General features: G+C 42.9%; 1 protein-coding gene across 1 annotated transcript in view; it reads left to right on the top strand.

Annotated features, from left to right (window-relative positions):
- The window catches only part of LOC119953538, a 298,044-nt gene extending 285,407 nt beyond the window's left edge, over positions 1-12,637 (top strand). The window contains exon 12 of the mRNA XM_038777951.1: positions 1,071-12,637. Coding sequence (XP_038633879.1) covers positions 1,071-1,082 — 12 coding nt within the window. The 3' untranslated portion in view covers positions 1,083-12,637. The remainder of the gene's footprint in view (positions 1-1,070) is intronic.
- Positions 12,638-18,040: the final 5,403 nt, after the last annotated feature.

Below are 18,040 nucleotides of genomic sequence, written 5' to 3' on the forward strand. Positions count from 1 at the left end.
ACAGATGAAATCAGCAGGGACACTGACGCCGTCCCTCACCTCAAACATTCTGCAGGAGGAGCATTGTACTGCCTTCCCTGACATCACCTCTAGATTAAAAACAAAACAAAAAACAAGAAAAATAAAAGAAAAAGAAAGGAAGAGCTTACCTGATATTCCCTCAAACCCTGCCCTCAAACCCTGCGCCCGCTGAAAGGTAAGCAAATTTAAAGGCACTCACTCACCTTCACGACAAGCCCCTGCTCCCGCTTCCCAACAACCGTGGTTGTTTTTTGGTTAGAGGAGGAGGTAGGGTGGGAAACACTGATGAAGTTTTCTGATGGGTTTAACTGTCACTTGACAACAGCCCCTCCACAAGCCACCTTCAAATTAGGCTGACCGCACTGCACGTATGCAAATTTTCCCAGAACAGCTGATCAGTAGCTCTGCTCTGCTGCCCTCTGATTTATCAAAACTGGAACCAGCAAAACGAAAGCCCACAAATTCATGACCTAAACATGTGTTGTACTCTGAGTCCCAACATAACCAAAGGGATCTCCACCATTTAACTAGAACATTATCAGCTTGTACAAGTCTGTCTGTTGCCACTGGGCACTGAAGACCTCTATAGCATGGCAGTGGACATTGTGTGTGCCCTCTCCAAGGCCACCCAAGCATCTGTCTTATTGAGAGCTCTGGAGCTGAACCCTAGAATCAGAAAAGGGATTGACTGTCGACAAGGTGCAGTTACCTCGTTGCAAGAAAATAAGGATTTGGGTTCGGCTGGTGTGTTCGCTTGCAAGAGAGTGGCTGTGGGAGGTGCTCCCCCTAGTGTTGCTGTGCCAGTAGCTGCAGCCTTTTGCCAAACAGGTGTGCACAAGTGACAAGTTGAGAAGAAACACTAGTGTATTTCCGTGTTGAGAACGGAAATAGTGCTGTGTGATGGATGCATTAACTGTGCCCATTGACTGACTAGACGTGTGTGTACTTGTTAAAAATATGCCCCTTTGAATCATGGACTGGAGGAATAGCCCCTATTTTAGTGAGTTTTCTTTCCATTACTGAAATGTTTGGTGTATTTTGTTTTACAGAAGAATGAATGAATAAGTCTCAAGAGGAAAATGAGTCTGATACGAGCCTTAATTGTCCACCAACTTTAAAAAGAAAGAAAAAAACATGTGCTGCTGCTGTTGCTTCCTGCCTCGCTACCTGCATGGTGCCTTCCCATAGTAATTTGTGAATAGGCTGCTTAAAAGTTCATAATGAATCAGAATAATGCTCTATTTTGTCAGATGCTAGGGTTCATTGCCTGAAACCCGAAGAAATGTCACTTTAAAATAAATAATAAATAAAATCTAACAGCTGTGATTGAGCTGGTGCTCTCCACAGTGCTTCAGTGAAGATAGATGTAGTACATGCGGAGGGAAAGTGACCCCGGAGTTTGGGTGTACGTGCCCACTCTTGCCTCCCGAAGCTACAATTATTCGGGAAATTCTTGGATAGTGTTCTAATACAAAGAGCAGATGAACTGAATGCATTGGAATGAAATTCACCAGTCACCTGACTGCGATTACCCTACATTGCTCATCCGTTTGTGTACTACTGAGGCTATGGTGCTCATGGTATTAAAACAAAAAGAAAGTTCTAAAGATCAATTCCTTAGCTTAAACAGGTTTGCATCACCTTTCTGGGTGATCTTTTTTCATAATAATACGACAGTGAGCTCCTTCTCATATATACATTTTGATATCATTGGGGCCATGGACATAGCAGTATGTACATCAGGAGAGTAAGTTCAAACCACTGATCGCTTCCCTATTCCCCCTTAGTGCACCTAGAATTGATTTGTAGAATCCTTAGTTCATTCACTCCTCTTGAACTCTTGTTAAGAAGAACTAGACAGTGTATCGGTTTTCTATAAAATGTAAACAACAGAACATGACAGGGATGCCAGTGTGACTGACTGGTATGTCGCAATTTGATGGGCTAGATATTGACAAATCTGTGCAAAGTACTTGTATCATTGGCAAAACCTGTTCTCTTTTAATACTGATTTTTTGCAAGCAACATTCGCCTGTGTTTTATGAATTATTGAAATATCTGCCAACCTGCCAGGTCGGCAAAATGCCTTGTTTAAAAAAAATGTGCTCCTGTTTAAAATGTAGAGGAATCTTTCTTATTTTTATTATTTTGTTCCTTCAGATGCAGGGAGAAAAGCAATAACCTGTTAAAACTTAGTAACTGCACAACGCGGTGTAAATATTTGGGGGTTTTTTTTGGTTTGACTTTGTAAACAAATTGTAAATCTGGAGAGGAAAAGACTGGCTTGAAACTTGAAAATGTGGCTGACTGAAAAAAAATGAAAATCGCTTATTGTCACGAGTAGGCTTCAGTGAAGATACTGTAAAAAGCCCCTAGTCGCCACATTCCTGCGCCTGTCTGGGGAGGCTGGTACGGGAATTGAACCGTGCTGCTGGCCTGCTTGGTCTGCTTTAAAAGCCAACGATTTAGCCCAGTGAGTTAAACCAGCTCCAGCCCTTTGCCCTGACAAGACATAAGGCCAGGAATCCGGTTTTGTACCGGAAAGCCCAGTTTTTAGCTAGGCTGGCCATTTTCCGGTATGGGGCGGCTTGGCATACACTTTTTAAAAAATAAATTTAGAATACCCAATTCATTTTTTCCAATTAAGGGGCAATTTAGCGTGGCCAATCCACCTAGCCTGCACATCTTTGGATTGTGGGGGTGAAACCCACGCAAACATGGGGAGAATGTGCAAACTCCACACGGATAGTGACCCAGAGCCAGGATCGAACCTGGGACCTCGGCGCCGTGAGGCAGCAGAGCTAACCCACTGCACCACCGTGCTGCCCTCGCATACACTTTTTTAACATGTAGTCTCCATACGTTAGCAAAGTAACGGCCTGGGTCTGTGCTGTTAATAGAATCCAAACCAATTTATGAAGCCAAAACCATGACTCAGAGCTTTTCTTTAACTCTCTTCCGATTCCCACCAGTGTCCCAGCTATCACCAATTTTTATGGTTCTTTCTAATAAAACAAAATCAATAAATTAAGTTAATGAGGGGGTGACAATTAATACCCATCACCTGCTTCATTTAACCATAACATTGTAATTGACATTAACAAACCTTAACAGTATAATTAACAAGTCTCACAGAATCCCTACAGTGCAGAAGGAGGCCATTCGACCCATTGAGTCTGCACCGACCCTCTGAAAGAGCAGCCTAACCTAGGCCCTATCCCTGTAACCCGACCCAGAGACAATTTTGCATTACCAATCCACCTAACCTGCACATCTTTTGACTGTGGGCGGAAACCCACACAGACACGGGAAGAATGTGTAAACTCCACACAGACAGTTGCGCGAGGTCAGAATTGAACCCGGGTCCCTGGCACTGTGAGACAGCAGTGCTAACCACTGTGCAACCGTGTCATCCACAGTGGCACAGTATTGATGTGACAGAGATGCAAAAGCCAGGTTTGTTTTGATACTCCTCCCACCCCAACAGAACGGAATCTCCACATGGCGAGACATTACCGCGTACATAGACATCACCCCTCACGTGGAGATGTCATCCCATACCCATTGCAAAGGTGACTGGTTTTGGTGGTCTTTTACACAGGTGCCAATATATTAAAACAGTATCTGAATGAAAGCAATACCATGTATCAGTCAAGAGCTCCACCATCCATTGGGATAAAATATCAGACAGCTGGTCAACCAACTCTCAACCCCTTCCTAAGTACCAATATTGGCAGATGCTGGGACCCAAGTAACCTGTCTGCCCTCATCCCAGACGATGTTACACAATGGGTGGATCTACAGAAAGGCAAAAAAAAAGAAATTGCTTGATTAAAATGGAGACAATGTAAGAATAATTAGAGGGTGTGGCACTATATTCAGCCAGTATATCCTTTATTACAGGCCTAGTAATAATTACTTTATTACATTACTAGGTAAAATAGAAAAATAAAGGAAGTGAACATGTTACTGGTGCATCCTGAATATGCTCTCTTCCTCTACTGCCTTCTTTTCTTTGCTCCACCCAGTCAAATTGGGGCTGCATCATGATAAAGCATATATTGGATATTTCATTGTTAACAGTTATGATGGATTCCCCTGAGTCTATTAGATACATGACCAACCACACACAGTTAATGAATTGTTGATGGAAAGGAACGTTGTGCTGGTGATGCAATTTAAAAAGGCTTCTGAATTCCTAGGATTTGATTTCAGTTTTTCAGTACCTGAACTGAGGCAAGCTTCCAGTCACCCTACCTTATCTGGTTGTGAACTGCCACAGATCTTGTGCTATGTGTTTACATTCCTACCATTCTGTAAAGGAACCTTTGGTTACTGCTGTATCACAACTGTGGTTAAATCTGGGTTTTGTTTCTCAATGTTCAGAGAATGCACTAAAATGAGAGTGAGCTCCTGAGAGGAAGCCTGGATGTTGTATATTTTTTATGGTGAAACATTCAGAATAAAGCTTTACGGAGTGTGAAATTCCTGTGATTTTGGCCAAAGTACTCACTTAAACTTCCACACTGAGATTATGTTAAGTGCCTGTCTTTATACTCCCCTTACTCGAGCTTTTAAGCTTGGTTTTGGGTTATTTGGCCAATTCAAACTTGAGCCACTGGACCAGCTTCTAGCTAACGAAGAAGGCAAACATGGAAACCCTACCTTGTCTACACCAACCTGACTCGATATACATTCATTGTAATTCTTTCTTTCAACCTGACTACAGCCCTAGTTGTCTTTTGGCTGGAATGAAGCTTCTTATTGCCTCATTGCTATTGTACAGTGCATTCCCAAAATATCCCACTGAATGATGGGAACCTTAATTTTGAAATGTTGCCATAATTGTCCCACACTCCATTGAACGGGCTGAGCATGATTAGATTTCATACTGTTTAAATTGACGTTTCCTATTTTGTAAACTCACCAGCCTAGACAATATCTTGGGTTTTGCATGTGTTTTCATTATCACCTAGAGACCAGGTATTAGCCATGTTGCCATCTTCTTCATACCTGGTGATGAACTTCTGGGGGGGGAATTTCTTGCAGAATTTTGGATTGCTACCAAGTCTGGAAATAATGGAGTTTGTATGTAAACTTGACATCTGGGTAATCGCCAATGTTGCGCAAGTCTCTCTAAGCCTTTATTCTGAATGTAAATTTATGAAATTATAACGTTTGTGGTATTTTATATTTCAAAAGATCGATGATGGTGAATGTGATATCTGTAATCACTAAATTTTCCTTTTTTTGTATTTTAGTTTTACAATCTGATCAAAGTTTATTCATTGTTTATAAATGAGTCCTTTGTTATGTTTAATTAATAATGAGGTGTGGAATTCCTTGTCTTCCCACCACCAATATTTTTTTTCTCCATTTCAACCCATATTGAGCTCTTTAGTTGCTGCATAGAAAGTCAGTTTAATGCTTTTAGTTCAATCCCTTAGTGCATCGCATTCCACTTTGAAACAGTGATGTCCAAAGCTGGACTGTGCCAAATCTAATTATTAAGTAGTCACCAACACACATGGCCAATTTTCAAAGAACTAACTAATGTATTGCTTATTTATCTGTGTGTTTAGAGGCGTATGTGTGTATCTGTCAACTCAGCTATGTGGGTTTAGTTTGATTCTTCACAACAGTGAAATCAAACAGCAAACTGAAATTCTAACTAGTACAATTCCTCAGTCCTTTCTTAAGCAAGGCCGCTGTGTCCAATTGGGTTTTTTAGCATAGCATCCTAAATGCTTGTCCCTTTCCTGGGTCTCTGCTGGGCAATAGGATAGGCAGAGAGTGTGTTCTTGGACTTCAGCCAATGCTGCTCTCACATTGAGGCCAAGAAATGTGTAACTCTGAGATGGCTGAATTTTCTTTTCACCTCTGTATGGAGAATTTACAGGTTCAATTTGGTGTAACATCCCCGCTGGGGCCTGGCTACTGTGAAAATCTTTATTTCTTTTTTTTTTTACAAATGTCCAATTCCTTTTTTCCCCCCAATTAAGGGGCAACTTAGCGTGGCCAATTTACCTGCACATTTTTGGGTTTTGGGAGTGAGGCCCACACCGACACAGGAAGAACTCCACATGGTGACCCGGGACCGGGATCGAACCTGGTTCCTCGACGCCGTGAGGCAGAAGTGCCTAACCACTGCGCCATCATGCCACCTTGAAGATCTTTATAATTACTTTTACTGCAAGAGCTATCCCATTATACAACATGAATAACTCATCATGGCATCCGTATAATACCCACCTTCTCTGCAGATATCATTGCTCTATGTCTCATAACCTTTGAAATTGAATAGTGCACTTTGCCAGTTGGTTTCCAAATCATGCTTTGCATTATGTGCAGGGGGTGATTATTCATCATTATTCTTTTAGGAGTGCGTATAATACAAATGGTCCTTTTTAATATCACCTTAAACAGATCAATTGAGTTGACTGGTTTGGCGATGGAATTAATTGCTTCAACAGTTTCTGCCTCAGAAACTTCAGAAATGCTTGTTGAGAACTCTTGCCTCTTCAAGACCATTGCTCCAGAAGACCTGTTCACCATTAGAGCACCTCAGACTGTATGCTTTCAGTTCAAATGCGAGCAAGGTTTAGGCAAACACACTTGGAGGTAATTTTTGCCTTCATCAAAAAATGGTAAATTGCTGGAGAAATTCGTTCCCTCTGGAAAAATCAGTTGAACTGAAAATTGAGCAGGTATTGGAACAGACATGCAAGCAGTACACTGCACCAGTTAATCCCCATGTCCCCGCCCCCAAGTGGTACAGACAGAACCCCTCTTTTGACCTTTCATTCTCAAGGTCTGAGTTCGGAGATGGGTGAAACGAGGCAACTCAGGAATCATCTGAAAGCAGAACAGAAGATGCGCAGTCAAGGAAAAGCAATTCATCCAACAAGTTCAGAAGAACAAAAGTATTACAGACATTGGAAATCTGAAATAAGAATAGAAAATGCTGGAAATACTCAGCAGATCTCGCAGAATCTGTGGACAGAGAATCAGAGTTGACAGTTCAGGTTTGTAACCTTTCATGGGAATTGGAAAAAGTTAGAAACACAATCAGTGGGAATTACTGGCGGGAAATTCCGGTCCCGCGCTGGCGCAAGGGTTTCCTGACGATTGAGGGGTTTGTCAACGGGAATTCCCATTGGCGCAAGGGTTTCCTGACGATTGAGGGGTTTGTCAACGGGAATTCCTGTTGGCAACGGTGGGGCCCGCTGGCGGGTCGACTCCACAACCCAAAAACAGCCGGGTGGTCAGTAAATCCTGCCCAATAAGTTATAAATGAGTGAAAAGGGGAGGGTGGGAAAAAGATCAAAAGGAAGCTCTGTGTTCAGGTGACTTATTATGTAGAAACTTGGAATTATTCACAGCACAAAAGGAGACCATTTACTCCAACTCCAACTTCTCCTAGTTCTGATGAAAGGTCATCGACCTGAAACATTGGATGGAATTTTACCGGCCTCCCAGGTAGCAATAACAGAGCCACCTCCAGTGGGAAGAGCAGCAGTTTGGCTATCTGCCAACCCGAGGCAGACAGCTAATTTCAATGATTGATGGCCCAATTAAGGGCAACTTTCACAGGTGGTTGGCATATTACCAGTGGCAGAGCAGCTCCATGCCGTATGGGGAGGCCGCCTGCTGCAAGGCCACGGGCAGCAAATTACGTCCCCATAGTTTCAAACTACAGCTGGAGGGAATTTCCCTGCCACCTTGAGCCATGTGAACATCTATTTAACACCCACCCTTCTGAGGACACCTCAAAATGGAGGTGCCCCACCCTTGCTGCTACAGCACTGCTAAAGCTCAGAGCAGGCAGCCTCTGATTGGTCTAGCAGTGTGGATGGCACGCCCACCATCCGTAATTCGTCACCTCCTCCACCTGTCTTAATTGTCTCCAATTTGCCATATTGTGCGTGAAGCCCCTCATTCAACCCAATTGTCCTGGCCACCCAAAAAACCACCTCAACAACTGGACCTCAGGGCAGCACTGCTGCCTCACGCCGCTGAGGTCCCAGGTTCGATCCTGGCTCTGGGCCACTGTCCATGTGGAGTTTGCACATTCTCCCCGTGTTTGCGTGGGTTTTGCCCCCACAACCCAGGTAGGTGGATTGGCCATGCTAAATTGACCCTTAATTGGAAAAAATGAATTGGGCACTCTAAATTTATTAAATTAAAAATAAAAAACAACAGGACCTCCACTGTTTTGGTGAAATTTTGAACATTAATTCTGCTTCTTCACAGATGTTGAAAACTACGGAGTATTTACAGCCTTTTCTGTTTATATTTCTGGTTTCCAGCAGCTGCAGTATTTTCTTTCGTATCAGTGTCACCTTTTAATATTTCAACTTTCCAATCCCACCATTTAATGCAGTTTGAATGCTGCCCATGTCTTCTAATTCAGTGGAGAAGCAAAGTACTTGTAGGACATGCCTTCACATCACTTAGTACAGATTGCAAAGTTAGTTTGCTTTTATTATTTCCATATGCAGAAAAGCACATGTTTGCACAAAGCTTATGAAGTCGATCTTTCATGATAGATGCAATAACCCAGTTCTATAAATGCCAAATGAAAGGGACAGAATAATGCAACCTCTCTCCTGGTGCTGTCGTGAGACTGTGGTCAAGAATGAAATGTTGATGTGATCTTAAATAGAGTTGCAGATTGTATTGTAACTTGTCCACGCGCACTCATTAATGGGCAAAGTATTTCAGTTGACCAACACTTTGACAAGTCCGATTGATGAAAGGAACAGTGTATTTCCTCCAGACTATTTTTGGGCATGATAGCAGTTAACACTGAAGTTGTGATGCTTCTATATTTCTCCAAATGAATGACTCAACTTCATATATAACAAAAATAAGACTGCGTGCAGACAACAGGAAGTCGAACTAATTTAGCACAATGGTTTTAAAAAAGTCTCTGTCTTCTCTCCAGTGAGTTGCAGTGGTCTCTCCAGCCACTCAACAAACATATTCATTTCTAATTAAACCTTCAGGGGGAAAGCGAGAATAACACCTCACCTACTTGGGAAGTAACTTTTCATGCTTTTACTCCAAAATTCTACCAATATAAATGGAAACATTCTTGAGGCCTGACAGCATTTTCAATAGAGATGTGATTTTGAGGTCTCTGCTTCTGCAAACTTTTAATTGCCTGCATTTGTTCTGGACTTAGTGCAAGTCAGAAAGGTATTATAGATTTTACTAAAGTACAAGACCATTAGTATAATTTTATTTCTGACTGGAATAGTAAAACTGTGGAATCAAGGGTATAGAAAATAGAATGCAATGCCTAAATATACAACCACAAACCTGTTCAGAGCCAAACTCGTGTGGAAGCAGGTAATGTTGAGAATTGCTCTTTATGGAATTTTAAATTAGAAGCATTGGGTAGCATCAATATTTAAAATAAAAGTTCATAGTCAGCAGTATGCAACAAAAAAATAATTAAATTTGCGATTGGGACAAAGCAGATATGAGGGAGGAATTTTAAATCTTAAATAATGGCTGGAATTATCATGTTGCAGCAACAATTTTGTTTATATTGGGGCGATATTTTATTCTCTCTCACTTTCCTGCATCCATCCCAGTTAAGTCTTTGCCCAGAAGGTCCAGGAGCGGTCTTCTCAACTCGCTGTCAGTTGAGGCCTTTTAATGGGCAATTAATGTCCACTTAAGGGGCTCATCCTTCCACCACTGGTTTTAATCCAATGTCAGGCAGTCTGTCACCATGCAGGGAGCACAGCAAGCAAACCTATGTCGGTAGCTTCTGGCCTCGTTGGGAGGTGGGGGAGTGGTGGTGTTGCTCGCTGAAGGGCACTCAGACTGGCATTAAGAGGGATAGGGGGTGGCCACTGAGAACCTGCCCTTGCTGTCAAACCCTGTACTTCCCCTATGGCCCTCTCCTCATGAAACCCCTTCCATCATCATTTATCTTGGGCCTTGGCCACTCTGTGATCCTGGGCCTCTAGTGTATGTATTTTCTACAGCAGCCATACTCTCTCCACTGGCATTGCTGAGCAAAAGAGCTGCTGGATTCTGATTGATTAATGGGCAGGACTTCTCACCCTGAGGGTCTTGATCCCTGTGGCAGGCCTACCAATAACATGTTACTTGCCTGATTGGCTTGTGGTTAGGTGATCCCTCTCAAAAGAGTCAACTTTCCAACTCAACATCTCCCTCCTTGTACTTGGGATGTGAGTGTCATTGGCAAGACTTGCATTTATCCCAAATTGCCCTTGAACTGAGCAGCTTGCCAGGCCATTTCAGAGGGAGGCTAAGAGTCAACCACATTGTTTTGAGTAGGTCAGACTGTGTGAGGATGGCAAATTTCCTCCCCTAAAGGGCATTAGTGAACCAGATGGTCCTTCCAGCAATCACCATTACTGAGACTAGCTTTTTAATCCAGATTTATTTCTTGATTTTAAATTCCCAGCTGCCATGGTGGGATTTGTGCTTCTCTACCCAGAACATTAAACTGTGTCTCTGGATTACTAGTCCAGTAAGATTACTACGATGCTACCCTTGCTGTAAAGGTTAAAGCAAAGTGGTATCACTAACATTCTGCCTCCAGGCTACTATGCAGTTGTTTGGGTAAGGTGTCCACTGAGGAAGAGAGATTCCCTTTGGGCATTCACATTTTAACTACTTGGATTACAATGAAATACCCCAAAATAATGGAGGCGAGAGATGAGAATACTTGTTTTGGTTGAGTGATTACTCTTCCTATACTGAAAGGTGCTCTGGCCTTATTGTAGAAACTGTTGCCTTTTGTTATCTCATTCAAATGACTATTTATATATGTTTATATATAATAAGCATTGATGGCCAATGATGACTAACTGTTTCTTACTTTTGACCGTTACAGCAGAGCCTAAAACTCTTTGATTCCATAGATGTGCTCTTCCAGCAAGGGTTGCTGGATAGTTACTACAAGTGGGAACTCTGGTATTTCCCTCATGACCCAGGACACTTGAGGCCTAATGTCAACTTAGCTAATATTAGCTAAATCAATACAATCCAGAAATCAAATTTACGACTTTCCTGATCTGCGTGGCCCAGCTAATTACTGGATAAAGCAACTAGGCAATGGAGCAGACCCAGAAATGTCATTGATATTATTTGGTATGGATAACTCAGCAGGAGCTGACATAAATTGTTTATGTTTCATTACACATCAGTGTTCCTTTAGACTTGAGCACAATAGGGACCAGAGGTATGCATCTGAAGACGATAGGAATGTTTCCATTGTACTGATGGACTGCTTCCTGTGTTAACTCCAATCATTGTAATGTCTGATTGGAATGAGCAGAGGTAAAAACGAAGTTCCAAATTGCTTCAAATGGGTATGTTTGGATTTCAAATCTACCTTCTCAACATTTACTCCAGTTTCATTTAGCGTCAGTGTACTTAGTGAATTTAGGCGGCTTGTGGTGTGGGTGCAGGGATGTGGAACATGATGGAAGAGAACACTTTGAAATGTTATATAGGTCTAGCTTCATTTAAAGCATTGTTGTTTTCAGAATGCACAGAAGCTGCATTGATGAATCGTACTGATATTTTAAAACGTTCATCTAGAAAGGGAAATAGTACAGCAGATATTGACCATCTTAATATTTGTATTGTACCAAAGTATAGTATTTGGAGGAAGTTGTACCAAAGCTTTCTGGCTCCCCTAATTCTGACCATCCCCATAACGGAGAAAATAATTTGTGTTAATTATGCAAGGTAGTCAATGTCATGTGAACATCGGATCAAGCACAATATCTGACATCAAATTGTCCATGTTCAGAATTAATCAACTTGGAGTCTTTAATAAGTTGGGAAAGCACACTTTCCCTTAATTTAGTTGAATATGTGCCAATAGGGGAAGTATAACTATTCAAACTTTAGACTTTTAAATATTAGTGGGTAAATAAAGTAGCATACAAATCTTGTCAACGCAATATAACTCATTATTTAGGATTACAATATTGGATTTTGGGGGGTCAGGAAGAATAAACTGTCAACTGTCATTGCTGACCCAGCAGTACTGCATCCACCAAGAAGCTCCTCTGGAATAATGGTATTATGTTGATGTGATGGAGCTAATTCTGTTTCAGCTATTTTACCTGAATAGAAATAAAAATGTTCGATGTCTTTGGGTCATTTTCATAATCACTCCTGGTGCATGGGTGACGATTATCTGTCTTGATGTCTATTTGAGGGTCTTTGATGAAATGCATCCCGAAAGCCTTGATCCACCTCCGGCAGAAATGAATCACCACAATACTTATTTGCAATGCTGAATGAGGATTCGGTGAATGATCTGTGTTGTATAAAAAAACACCGTCTGAGTTTAGTCACAGTTCTAGGTGTGTGAGAGCTACTGATTTTCCTACCCCTACCCCACAGGAGAAGACGGTTGTTTGGTTTGTACTTGGAACACAGTTGCAGCATTGTGTTAGAGGATGTGATTTAAATGATGGTTTGACTTTTCCTGATGCTTGTTCCAGACAGCCCTTATCAAGCTGTGTAAATACAGATCACAGTAAGATTAATATATTGTGGTATTAAATTTTTTTGTACGACTTAGTTTCATATGTAATAAAAAAAACTTTATTCTGAACTCGTGCCTGCTTTGTCCTTGAGCAAACAAGTGGTTCCTTTTAATGTGAATGCCCTTGCACCAGGAATCAGTTCATGAATCAGTCCTTGCCCAAATGCAGCAAGACCTGGGCAGTATCCAGGCTTGGGCTAAATGGCAAGTGTTAATCTACCCTGGGCAAGTGCGCGGTCAATTCCAGCCCCACATACCCAGGAGACACAACACAAGTGAATTAGCCAATAATCCATTTAAAACGCCTTATGTCTTTGGCCCATAGCTGCCCAATGATTATAGTCACCGGGTTTAGTACAGGCCCTTCAGCCCACGACATTGTGCTGACCATTTATCCTAATCTAAGATCAACCTAACCTACACACACTTCAATTTACTGCTGTCCATGTGCCTGTCCAAGTGTCGCTTAAATGTTCCTAATGACTCTGACTCGACCATCTCCGCTGGCAGTGCATTGCATACACCCACCACTCTCTGTGTAAAGAACCTACCTCTGACATCTCCCCTATACCTTCCTCCAATCACCTTAAAATTATGTCCCCTCGTGACAGCCATTTCCGCCCTGGAGAAAAGTCTCTGGCTATCCACTCTATCCATGCCTCTCATCACCATGTACACCTCTATCGGATCACCTCTCTTCCTTCTTCCATTGAGAAAAGCCCTAGCTCCCTCGATCTTTCTTTATAAGACATGCCCTCCAGTCCAGAAAGCATCTTAGTAAATCTCCTCTGCATCCTCTCCAAAGCATCCATATCCTTCCGATAATGAGGCGACCAGAACTGAACACAATATTCCAAGTGTGGTCCAACCAGGGTTTTATAAAGCTGCAGCAAAACCTCACGGCTCTTTAACTCAATCCCCCTGTTAATGAAAGCTGACACACCATACACCTTCTTGACAACCCTATCAACCTGGGTGGCAACTTTGAGGGATCTATATCTGTGGACCCCAAGATCCCTCTTCTTCCACACTTCCAAGAATTCTGCCTTTAACCCTGTATTCAGCATTCAAATTCGACCTTCCAAATTAATCACCACATTTATCTAGGTTGAACTCCATCTGCCACTTCTCAGCCCAGTTCTGTATCCTGTGAACGTCCTGTTGTAACCTGCAACAGCCGCGACACTATCTACAACTCCACCAACCTGCGTGTCATCGGCAAACTTACGAACCCACCCTTCCACTTCCTCATTAAAGTCATTTATAAAAACCACAAAGAGCAGAGATCCCAGAACAGATCCCTGCGGGACACCACTGGTCACCGACCTCCAGGCGGAATACTTTCACTGTCTTCATTCGGCCAGCCAATTCTGTATCCTGACAGCCAAATTTCCCTGTATTGCATGTCACCTGTCTTTCTGAATGAGCTTACCATGTGGAACCTTATCAAATGCCTTACTAAAATCCATATACACCACATCCACTGCCCGACCTTCATCAATGTGTCTTATCACATCCTCAAAGAATTCAATGAGGCTTGTGAGGCATGACCAGTTGAGAGGCTGACTATCTTTAATCAAACTATGTTTTTCTAAATAATCATCAATCCTATCTCTCAGAATCCTTTCCAGTATTTTTCTCACCACAGATGTAAGACTGACTGGTCTGTAATTCCCAGGGATTTCCCTATTCCCTTTCTTGAACAGGGGAACAACATTCACCTCCCTCCAATCATCTGGTACTACTCCCGTGGAGAGTAAGGATGCAAAGATCATCACCAATGGTGCAGCAATTTCCTCCCTAACCTCCCGTAGTAACCTTGGGTATATCACATCTGGCGCAGAGGACTTATCTATCCTGATGCTTTTCAAAATTTCCAGCACATCCTCCTCCTCTATATCAACCTGTTCGAGTCTATTAACTTGGTTCACGCTGTTCTCACAAGCAACAAGGCCCCTCTCTAGTGAATACTGAAGCAAAATATTTATTTAGGGCCTCCTCAGACTCTAGGCACAAGTTCCCTCTACTAGCCCTGATCATCACCTGATCAGAGTGAGAGCCCTACTCTCACTCTGATCATCCCTTATTTCTCACGTGTAGAACGCCTTGGGGTTTTCCCTAATCCTTCCACCAGGGCTTTCTCATGCCCCTTCCTAGCTCTCCCAAGTCCATTTTTGAGTTTTTTTCCTGGCTATCGTATAACTCTCTAGAGCCGTACCAGATCCTTGCTTCCTCAACCGTATGTAAGCTTCCTTCTTCCTCGTGACTAGAAGCTCCACTTCTCTTGTCATCCCTTCACCTTACCATTCCTGCCTTGTCTCAGTGGGACAAAACTATCCAACACTCTCAGCAAGTGCTCCTTAAACAATCCCCACATTACTGTTGTATATTTCCCTGAGAACATCTGTTCTCAATTTATGCTCTTCAGCTCCTGTCGAATAGCAGTATAATTTCCCCTCCCCCAATTACATACCTTCCCATACTGTGTGTTCCTATCTCTCTCCATGACTATGGTAAAGGTCAAGGAGTTGTGGTCACTGTCACTGCAATGCTCTCCCACCGAGACATCTGACACCTGGCCTGGTTCGTTGCCAAGCACCAAATCCAATATGACCTCCCCAGTCGGCCTATCTACATATTGAGTCAGGAATTCTTCCTGGACACATCTGACAAAATCTGCTCCATCTAAACCATTTGTAATAAGGAGGTTCCAGTCAATATTAGGGAAGTTGAAGTCACCCATAACAACAACTCTGTTACTTCTGCACCTTTCCAAGATCTGCTGCCCAATCTGTTCCTCCATCTCTCTGCTTCTATTGGGAGGTCTATTGAAAATGCCCAATAAAGTGAATGCTCCTTTCTTGTTTCTGACTTCCACCCATGCTGACCCAATAGACAAACCCTCCTCGACTACTTACTTTTCTGCAGCTGTGGTGCACTCTCTAATTAACAGTGCCATTCCCCCTCCTCTTTTACCTACCTACCTATTCTTCTTAAAACATCTAAACCCCGAAACATTTAATAACCATTCCTGCCTGTGTGAAATCCATGTCTTCGTAATGGCCACAACATCGTAGTTCCAAGTACTGATCCATGCTCTAAGTTCATCGCCCTTATTTCTGACACTCCTTGCATTGAAGCAGACACACTTTAGCCCATCCTGCTGAGTGCAACTTTACCCTATGTCTATCGTTTCTCACAGACTTGCAGCATGCTATTTCTGCCCGTTCAACGGCTACCCTATCCTCTGGTCCATAGCTCTGGTTCCCACCCTCCTGCTAAACTAGTTTAAATCATCCCAAAGAGCTCTAGCAAACCTCCCGCCCAGGATATTGGTGCCCCTCCAGTTTAGGTGCAACCCGTCCTTCATGTACAGGTCCCACCTTCCCCAGAAGGTATCCCAATGATCTGTCCTCTGAGTTTCCTAGTGTCCTGCCATTCATTGAGTACTGCCTTGTGTTATTCCTTCCAAAGAGCATCACCTCACACTTTTCAGGGTTAAATTCAATCTGCCACTGCTCGGCCCCTCTGACCAATCCATCTATATCCTCCTGTAACCTAAGACCAGCTTCTTCACTGCCATCCACCCAGCTAATCTTTGTGTCATCTGCAAATTTACTTATCATCCCTCCCACATTTTATTCTATATTGTTTATATATATATATATATATATACCACAAACAATAAGGGATGCAGCACTGATCCCTGTGGTATACGAGCGGACACTGGCCTCCAGTCATACAAACAGCTTTCCCACCACCCTCTGAGTCCTTCCATATAAACTACATCAACTGCACTACCCTCATCTACACACCTGGTTACCTCCTCAAAACATTCAATCAAATTTGTTGGGCGTGACCTCCTGACAAAGTCATGCTGACTGTTCCTGATCAAACCTCCCTCCAAGTGGAGATTTATTCTGTCCTTCAGAATTTTATCCCATAATTTCCTCCCACTAATGTGGGATTGCCTGGTCTGTAATTCACTAATTTATCTCTCCCACCTTTCTTGAAAAGTGAAACCATATTATCTGTCCTCCCGTTCTCTAGTACCTCCCCCATGACCAGAGAGGAATTAAAAATTTGGGTCAGAGCCCCTGTAATGTCCTCCCTTGCTTCCCACAGCAGCCTGCGATAATACAACTCATGTGGACCTGGGAATTTTGCTACTTATAAGCCCACCAAAACATCCAGTACCTTCTCCCTCCCTATGTCAAACAGATAGGAATCTCATTTGACCAATTATTTCAACCAAATAACCCCAAAGTCCTTGCATTTCAGCATCCATTTACATAAGAGCATAAGTAATAGGAGCAGGAATCGGCCATTCATTCAGTCCTTTGATCGTGATCTGCCAATCAATCAGAGTATAGCTGATTTTCGACTTCAACACATTTGCCTGCACTGTTCCCTTTCATGTTTTTAATATGTAGAAATCTATCGATCCCTGTCTTAAACATACTCAATGACTGGTCCTCTACAGCCCTCTGGGCACAGAATTCCAAAGATTCATAGAATCCCTACAGTGCATAGGGAGGCCATTCAGCCCATCACATCTTTGCAAACTCTCTGAAAGAGCACCCTAACCTCAGCCCACTCCCCCATTCTATCCCCTTAACCCATCTCACCTTTGGGCATTAATGGCCAATCCCCCTAACCTGCACATATTTGGACTGTGGGAGGTACAGGAGCACATGCAGGAAACCCACGCAAAGAAAAAGAACAAAGAAACGTACAGCACAGGAACAGGCCCTTCGGCCCTCCAAGCCTGTGCTGACCATGCTGCCCATCTAAACTAAAATCTTCTACACTTCCTGGACCGTATCCCTCTATTCCCATTCTATTCATGAATTTGTCAAGATGCCCCTTAAATGTCACTATCGTCCTTGCTTCCACCACCTCCTCCGGCAGCGAATTCCAGGCACCCACTACCCTCTGTGTAAAAAAACTTGCCTCGTCCATCTCCTCTAAACCTTGCCCCTTGCACCTTAAACCTATGTCCCCTAGTAATTGCCCCTCTACCCTGGGAAAAAGCCTCTGACTATCCACTCTGTCTATGCCCCTCATAATTTTGTAGACTTCTATCAGGTCATCCCTCAACCTCCGTCGTTCCAGTGAGAACAAACTGACTTTATTCAACCGCTCCTCATAGCTAATGCCCTTCATACCAGGCAACATCCTGGTAAATCTTTTCTGCACCCTCTCTAAAGCCTCCACATCCTTCTGCTAGTGTGGCGACCAGAATTGAACACTGTACTCCAAGTGTGGCCTAACTAAGGTTCTATACAGCTGCAACATGACTTGCCAATTCTTATACTCAATGCCCCGGCCAATGAAGGCAAGCATGCCGTATGCCTTCTTGACTACCTTCTCCACCTGTGTTGCCCCTTTCAGTGACCTGTGGGCCTGTACACCCAGATCTCTCTGACTGTCAATGCTCTTGAAATGAAATGAAAATCGCTTATTGTC

Source organism: Scyliorhinus canicula, chromosome 1, assembly GCF_902713615.1.
Source record: "Scyliorhinus canicula chromosome 1, sScyCan1.1, whole genome shotgun sequence".
Lineage (NCBI taxonomy): Eukaryota > Metazoa > Chordata > Chondrichthyes > Carcharhiniformes > Scyliorhinidae > Scyliorhinus > Scyliorhinus canicula.